The sequence below is a fragment of the Carex rostrata genome, chromosome 32, assembly GCF_964058835.1.
Source record: "Carex rostrata chromosome 32, lpCarRost1.2, whole genome shotgun sequence".
Lineage (NCBI taxonomy): Eukaryota > Viridiplantae > Streptophyta > Magnoliopsida > Poales > Cyperaceae > Carex > Carex rostrata.
Window position 1 is genome coordinate 2974764 of NC_135949.1, and position 9022 is coordinate 2983785.

General features: G+C 31.6%; 1 protein-coding gene across 1 annotated transcript; it reads left to right on the forward strand.

The window, feature by feature from the left end:
* The first annotated feature begins 4055 nt into the window (after nt 1-4055).
* LOC144548145 (uncharacterized) lies at nt 4056-5880 on the forward strand. Its single transcript, XM_078296845.1, has 4 exons — nt 4056-4190; nt 4354-4403; nt 4981-5206; nt 5741-5880. Exons 1-4 carry the CDS (start codon nt 4115-4117, stop codon nt 5866-5868), a joined length of 480 nt encoding a protein of 159 aa, XP_078152971.1. The 5' UTR covers nt 4056-4114; the 3' UTR covers nt 5869-5880.
* The last annotated feature ends 3142 nt before the right edge of the window (nt 5881-9022 follow it).

The following is a 9022-nucleotide window of genomic DNA, read 5'->3' on the forward strand; positions in this document are numbered from 1 at the left end:
TCATCAAAGTAAAATTCTAGTGTACTTTTTGCCCGAAATTTTTATTAATATAAAAAATAAACAAATTTCAAATGATATCCACTTTTACATAGGATTTCGAAAAATGACTAAATCGGTCAAATTCTCACCGATTTGTGAGCATCTTTCCGCTTATTTTTTTAATTAATTTTAAAAATAGAACCGGTTTGACCGGTTTAGAATTTTTACTTTGATTTATTTAATTGTCTCGTTACTTTAGTTAGTTGGCACGTATATGGTCTTTTGTTTGATTAAAGTGATATGAATGATAAAAAAAGATACCGATCGAAACAGCTGTCAATCAACCAAAGCTTAACAATTGACATTTGTACAGTCCAATTAAAGATCCAATCAAAAAGATCAAAGTTTATAAGAAAGATCCAATAAACGGAATGAATTAAAAAAATATCAAGGAAACAATGAATTCTCCACCGGTCAAAATTTCACCGCTCCAATTATCCGGAATCAGTCAAAAATTTTTTTTTTGAAAATCTTCGCAGAAGCTAAGAAGTCGTGAGGGAAAATCGAACTCTCGACCTTTGAGTACAACAACTTTAGGATTTTTTTCCTAGCTAATTGTGCTACCTCCCCTTTACAAATCAGTCAAAATTTCACCGGTTCTATTTTTGAAACCGGTTAGAAAATAACTGGAAAGATGCTCACAAACCGGCAAGAATTTGACTGGTTTTGGTCATTTTTCAAAATCCTTTGCAAAAGTGGATTGAATTTGAAATTTGTTTATTTTTTTGGATATTAATAAAAATTTCGGTCTTTGTGCTGTTATATCTTTACTTGTATGATAAGCTTAATTGTATTCAAACTGCATTATCACTAACTACACCATGAAGAATTTGTAATATTATTTAGTTAATCACATAAATTGCTTCATTGACCCTTAATTAATTCATCTATCATGTTACCGAGAAAGACAATCAATTGAAAAAGTAATATAATCAATCTCTCTATTATATTTTATTTTGGGGTGTAAGTCCAAAATTTTGAACATTTAATTAAAAAGGCATTCCTTAACACTCTGATCGGAACCACCATTCTCCTTTCAAAACGAGAAATGGAATTGATGTTTTTTAAAATTCTCTGATCGGATCAGCGTGAGCGGCAGGAAATGACTTCTTTTGATGCGATTTGGGGATCAACTTTTCCTCCGACTAATTCCTGTGAAAAATGAAGAGATTTGGCGAGAGTTCGTTTTATAAAAAACTGACGATATTTTATTTCCACTGATACCCTCGCTCCTCTCGCTCCCTTACTGTGGTCTCATGGTCTCCATGAAAAGAAGCGGAGAAGAGGGTTAGAAGGTTCACCGATTCTCATTGATTCCCAACACTTCAATGTTCTCTTCACGAAAGACCTAGGTGAGTATTGATCTACTAATTTTTCACTTTTTTTTTTTGAATGAAAGTCTGACAGTCAGCCCATTTTCATTTGTACTTTGGTAGTGATTTGAACCGTATTGGATATTGCAAGGAAATCCATTATTTCAGGGGATTCCCCTTTGCTTTCATGATGAACTTTTTGATTGGATAATCATGAGCAAGAGGGTATAGGTCGGGCCTTTATGCCTAATCGTGATCTTTTTTTCTAAATACAAACTCAGATTATCACCCCTAAAGCAAATTTATCACTAATGACTACTACCTATCTGCTGAACAACCAGCATCTTCAAGGTAGTCTTCTATAACTCTTGCTATCTAGATAATGGGAACATCAATTTTAACCAAAAACTTCTAATGACATCTAATTAATCTTTGAAAATAGATCCCATGTCACCAAACCAAGTTCCAGAAAAAAAAAAAAGAGAGAGTATAATGTGATGCGGAAATTGATAATAGGTGGGGATGACACAGGGTTTGACGGTAAGGATAAAATTATCATTTTATTTTTTAACAATTTTTTATATACATATTCAATTGTTAAATTAAGAAATGTGGATATAAATAAAATAATTAAATTATGTATTTCGTACTTCCATGATCCATCAAAAAAGAAAAAGAAAAGTCAAATGAATATCTTAGTTCTTAATTAATAAAGTTAGATGCTCTATTGTTTTTATACTATTATAGTATTTTGTTATAAGTGCATTTGTTGGACAAATAATAACAAGGATAGAAGTGTCATTTTAACTTTAGTGAAATCATTTCCTTTCTAATTATATGGACTTTCCAATCAAAAATTTGAGATGAATTGAATTCTTCTTCATTTTAATGCCGATCAACAAAGTTCAATTGAAAATCAACTCTATTGAATTATATTGAATTGAAATCAATTGAACTCGAAAACCAATTGGTTCCGATCACAGCCTAATAAAGGCACAACGCAGCTAGAGATTTTAAACATTTGAAAGGCACTTAATTAGTCAGAATATTAGAGCTGCCAACTGCCAAGAAATAAAACTAAGTACAAAATAATATGAGTGAGGCTATGGTAATATGCATATTACAGATCGACTTGTGCTATGGATCCACATCTCTATTTTCAAGATTCAAACAATCGATCTGAACCGCTAAACATGATCTTCACATGAAAATGTACTGAAAGATCAAATTTTATATTTTTTATATTTGTTTTAGATAGGTAGAACATTACTTGTTCTAAAAATTCCGAACTATTCAAAAGTAGTGATTTTTTTTTAACAATCTATAAAATTGTAAAGAAACAAAAAAAATATAAAATTTGATCTATAGGTATATTTTCATACGGATATTATGATTAACGGTTCAAATCGATCATTTGAACTTTGAAAATAGATATATAAATCCATAGTACGGGTCAATTGGTAATTTGCATAATTTATGGGACACCTCTCTCTCTTTTTTTTTTTTTGTTTTTTTGTTGTTGTTGTCGTCGTCGTCTCCAGTAGCCTCAATTGCAATCTAAAGGTTTCAGCCCAGACCCAGGAGAAAATGATAAAGCACAATTCTAATTAAATTCACCTCGCACATACATTTTTTTTTTTTTTTTGCTTTCCAAAGTCCATATGCAAACGAACTCGTATCCTCTGCATTAACTCAAAAGGGAATTTTTGAGTTAATGAATCCTGACTATCCAATCTATTTTAAGATTTATGTAAATTAGATCCGCACTAATATTAAAAGGCCCCCTATATTATAAGCAAGGGCCGAGTTGGCTCCGTTTAAAATATGACGGTTGAGATTCATTAATTCAAAGACTTCTTTTTGAGTTAATGCAGAGGATACGCATTCTAGGCAAACCTCTCACTTCCAGTTCCGAATTTTTTTTAAATACCATAATAAAAAAAATAAACTAAAACACCTCCGTTTTTTAACAGTTCCACATTTACTCAGGCCACAGACTGGCTCTGCAGCTCCACTTTGCATGTTACAACAACCCAAAACGCCTCCTGTGACTCGTTAAGTGATGCCGCAGATTGACTTTGTGGTCCCTCCAAAATGGAGCTGCAGATTGGCTCTGCGGTCCGAGTAAAGGTGAAATTCCTTCCAAAACGGGGTGTTCTGGTTTATTTTATTTTTTATTATGGTATATAAAAAAATTTCGGTTTCCAGTTGCTGGCTCCGTAAGACCGCAACTCCCTAATCCCTTCAGCATAAATTAGAATTATAAAATGGCCTGATTTTTAATGTTAGTTTGATTAGATTAGTTCTTTTTGTTAAAGAAATCTTTGCAGATGTAAAAAGAACAAGCTTAGGTACCATTTCCTACCCACTGCTCTAATCTAATTCCTTCTCTTTTAATTTGGTTGCTGTCATTGAAACACAACCTATTTTTTACTATTTCTTACAAACAAATGACTTGGCAGCACTTCATTCGCTGTTCACATTTTTTATGTTGATGCTGAAAGCAAACAAAGATTTCTGTGTGTAGGAGTAACTATAAAAGGTGAGAGTATTGTGGTCATTAGAAGGAATTGACAGTTTGATATCCAAAAGAAAAGAAATTGGTTAGAAGAGAAATAATGATAAAGTATATGCATTTGGTAGGTTAGTTTGGTTAGATATTTGCACACTTTACTTATTCAAGGGTAAAAGAAAAAAATGTTGATTTTATTATTCTTATATCTTTATGTTATTAAGCTTACAAGGTCTGGAACCTTTCTACAATGGCATTCTCTATATCCTTGAGAAATTGGTGCCTCCTTGCTCTTCTTTGCATCTCAGCTTCAATTTGCAAATCAGGTTTGCTTTGTCAAAATTTTGTGTATATCTTGTACCAATCAAAATTTTGGTACCTTATGAGTACCAGAATCAATGCTGACATGTGCTTCAAATCAGTACTGAATCTATGCATCTTACTGAGATAATAGAATTCTCTATTAAATTTATGTTGCATTGATACCAGATCCTCTTGATGTCGTCGGAGAAGCAGAGCAATGTTTCGATGATGGCCGGGTAAGGATGAAACATAATGGCAATTTTCAATTTTAACCTTGCAAAACTTAAAATGTGAAATATATTCTCTCTTTCTCTTGCATCCTTACTTGGGATTAATTCCACATGACCCCTTCTATTTTATTGTTTCCCTCTAAATTAATGGGAAATAAATCTGCTGTGATCCAAAGTTTGAGAACAAGAACCCTGAAATTCCTGCCTTTTCAAATTCAGCCGTCCAACTTTTTTGTGCACGCATCTCGAAACAGCTGGTTTTTTGTGCAAGCATCTCGAAACAATTTGACGATTGGATTCAGAAAAAGCAGGGATTTCAGGATACTGTTCACATGTAAAGGATTGTAGTAGATTCAGATCCAAATTAATGAGGGTCAAGTTGACAAGTTGGGCCTTTTTTTATTGGCTTATTTCTGAGTTTTGTAGGGGTGTATGAGACATTTTTCTTGTTTTACAAAGCACAATATAAATTACAACTACTCTAATCTTGTGCCATCAGTAAACTATATTTGTCAATGGTTCTAACTTCTAAAATTCTAATTGTGTTGAAAACTATGTTAATGGTTGTATTTATTTTGTGAAGATTTATACATGTTGCGAAGACGAGTATCGGTTGAGCATAGCAGGGATCTTAAATGTACCACGTCGGGCAGCCGACACATTCTGTGACGGGCCCTGCCTGACAGAGACCCAGCTTGTGCTCAGCTGTGTAGAAGATGAAATGAATACATTTACATTTCAAAACGGCGCGATGGTTTCGGATGTGCGGTACGCCTTCCAGAGAGGGTGCAGTGACTCTTCCAAGAGAGGTACTTAATTTTTTTCTTTTTCTTTTTGATGAAGAGAGGTACTTAATTTTTTTTTTTAAAAAAAAATAATGTATGCAGCTTTTAGGCATAAGACACTATATAACACATAAGCGGATATATGTAAAGAAAATATTATAGGCTAGTAGATCAAATTTTACAATTTTTATATTGATTCAAACCATTCTACATGAAAGATATATTAAATTAAATGTGCTTGCAGATCAAATTTTACATTTTTTTTGAATATTTTACAAAATTGTTGTTTTCAGACTATTAAATTTTTGTATCCATCTTAATAAATAGTAAAAAAAAAATGTAAAATTTGATCTGCAAATACATTTTAATATATTCAGCATGTTAAACGATTTGAATCGACTATTTAAACTTTAAAAATATAGAATATAATCCGGTATCCTAAAAAAAATGTAAGTGGATCGCTCCTCTTATTGAGTTCTTCTGTAGCCACATTTAGAATTTCACGATTCTTCTTAAATGAACAAAATATTATTTTTTTTACTTGTTTTATGAAAACAGGTGACTTCAATGTTGAACCTCATGGGCCAGATGAGTACAGCGACTACTATGGCCATGCAAATATGCTTACTAGTCCTTTATATTTTTATTTTTTCCTAACTTGTGCCCTGCTCCTTTGGGGCTTTTAGTATTTATTTATTGAATTCGTATCCTCTCACAAAACAATACTGCCCCCTACTGCCATATCGATCACCTGAAATTAAATCTGGGCCGTCCATTTCAATTGTGTTGAGTTAGGTACCTGGGAGGATACGGATCCTTTATTTATTTACGACACTTTATCAAAATACAATATTCTTCTTGTTTTTGTTTTTTTTTTTTTACCTCTTAATCTAGAAAAGTTGGGTCGAATCTTCATCTTTGAGGTACAGATTCGTAAATAATCATTTGCATTGTTTTTAGCTGCTAGACTAAAAACTAATTCTAAATTTTTTATTTTTGTGTGTGTAATAGATTTATTGTAGAACATCATGAATTTTGAGTGATTTCAAAATTCACTGTATTAGCTTTTGATTTTAATTCATTTTTCTAAGGTTGTTCAGCAAAATGGCATCTTATTTAAAAATAATGAGAATTGGAGCAATGAAGCTCACGTAAAGCCAAATTGTGTTGTACTAATTTCCATCTTAAATTCCTAGAAAGTTTCCAATCAATAACAAAACATGTCAAAAACTAAATTATTTCTAGGCTAAATTTGACACAAGAAAAGAAATAAAAAATCTATATAAATCTTTTAATTTTTGTAGAAGTGATAATAAGAATAATTTATTTATTCTATCTTTTTATCCTTCCACCAAACATAATTTTAATCTCAATATGAGGAGGGATCCACTTGCACTCTTTTTTGGTTATATTGAATTACACCCTATATTTTCAAAGTTTTTAAAGTTCAAATAGTCGACCCAAACTATTTAACATGATGAATATATTAAAATGTGCTTGCAAATCAAATTTTACATTATTTTTATTTATTTTTACTATTTATTAATCATTTTACAAAATCTTTGTTTTTTAACCATTGTATTTTTGTACCCATTTTAATAAATAGTAAAAAAATTCAAAAAAATATAAAATTTGATCTGTAAGCACATTTCAATATATCCATCGTATTGAACGGTTCGAATCGACTATTTGAACTTTGAAAATGTAGAATGTAATCCGGTGTCACTAAAAAAGGGTGTAAGCGGATCCTGACAATTTTGCAAGAAAATAATTGTCTGAATCTAAATTGCTTTTAACAAAGCCGCATCATTTCACGTAAATATATCATGAGAGGGAGGTATGAAAAATATTATATGAAATGAAAATCATACAAATTAACAATCAAACAAAATTGACTATAATGCTTTACGGGCATATCTTTTTTTTTTTTTTGAGAGATATGTTTTACGGGCATATCAAACAGATAGTAAACGGTCAAATTTGACATGAATCGTCTGATCTAAAATTAACCGACAGATTAGTTTGAGATAAAATACATACAATTTGAGAGGAGACCAGTTGAAAAAGAAAATTAAATGAAACCCCTAAATACCTTTGTTTTCAAACTTCAAATTTCATATTTTATCACCCACGCTTTCTCAGAGTGCGCACCAAATTGATTTTTTTTTTTGGTGCCCACCCTCAGGAAGCGCACCAAATATATATTTATTTTTTTGATTTTGTTCTGAATTGTTTGAAATTTTTGGACTAATTTTTTTTTGTTCTGCATATAATTTGTAGTATAAAACGTTGATCGAATTTTGCATATAATTTATAGCAATTTGTGCACCAACTTGGTTAGTACAAAACACTGCTCAGATTTTGCGTATAATTTGTTGTAGTAATTTTTAGTTCAAATTTAGTTCAAAATTTTGTTTGTTAAATAAGTGTGTTTTATTTTCTACAATCTCACCGTCAAACTTGATGTGTACATATAATTCTAAATACCACAGAACAAAATAGAATAAAATTAAAAAAAATAGAAAAAAATTTAGTCAAAAAATTTAAAACAATTTAGAACAAAACTAAAAAAAAAATTGGTGCGCTTTCTAATAATGCACTCTAAAATATAAAATAATAAAAAATCAACTTGGTACTCTTTCTTAGGATGCGCACCAAAAAAAATTGATGCACGTCTTGAGAAAATGTGGGTGGTAAAAATTAAAATTTGATAAATGATGATTGTTTAATTTTGATTAATTAAGGTGCTAACTAAAACAAATTCAGCATGCCTACGGATCTTTTTCTAAAAATAGAAAAGAAAAAGAAAAGACAATAAAATGGGTATATATGTGAGTTTTTGAAGTTTAGAAGGAGAAATATGTAATTTGGAAATACGTATTTTTGAAGCTTTTGAGGGGTATATGTGAAATTCCCCCTGAGATCCGGATAAGTTGGGATTCCTAGGAAATTTAAAACAGATAGGCTCCCTCCTGGCAATGTTGGCCAAGTTGTGCTATTGTGGATTCCGGAAATGAATCTGCTGCGATTCTAAGGAATCACAGGACCCTGCGATTCCACATCCAAGCCCTTCATCTGTTATGAGATCTGTGCAGACAAAACAATTATTGTTGAGATTGGTGTATTCTAAAATATTAAGGGTGGGATCTGGAATTGCAGGGAGCCTGCGATTCCAAAGGAATCGCAGCAGATTTATTTCCGCGGATTCCACACTGTGACCGAATTGAACGGCTTGGGGTTCTGTTTTGACGCCGTTTGGATTCCGTCGCAAACTCCGTCAGTCAGATGTGATTATGTGCTCGAGTAAAGTAATTTGAAGTGAAATAATCCTATTTGAAGGGATTTTAAATTGAGTTCAAGTCTATGTTTAAACCATAACTTTGTCCTACACAATCTAATTAAGGTGGTTTAAAATTCTATGTAAAGCTGAAAAGCGTGTTACAATTTTTGCATTTTGAGTTTTTGTTTAAATAAATAAATCAAGAGAACATCATCCAGGGGCAGACCTAGAGTGTTCCAGGGAGGCAGCTGCCACCTCCGAATTTTGAGTTTTAGTGGAGATCGGGATGTTCCGATCGACTTTGCTTCCATGAAATTTTTTTGCCCCCCTTTGAATGTTTGGATTTTAATTCAAGTTAAATTTAGAGTTAAAATTAAAATATTTTTTTGAATTATGATTGATAATTATAATTATAAATTAGGGAATCAGAAATTACAAGTCAGAGTATTGAAAGTATAAGTTAAAACAATGTTTTTTTTATCGAGTACATAATTAGTTAATGAATTTAGACCCGATTAGCTATTTAAACCCGGTTTGATATTTTTTTTGCCCCCCCTATG

Coding starts and splice junctions, on each gene's coding strand:
- LOC144548145 (XM_078296845.1), top strand. CDS start 4,115: ATGGCATTCTCTATATCCTTGAGAAATTGGTGCCTCCTTGCTCTTCTT. Junction 4,404..4,980: donor AATGTTTCGATGATGGCCGG/GTAAGGATGAAA, acceptor TATTTTGTGAAG/ATTTATACATGTTGCGAAGA. Junction 5,207..5,740: donor CAGTGACTCTTCCAAGAGAG/GTACTTAATTTT, acceptor TTATGAAAACAG/GTGACTTCAATGTTGAACCT.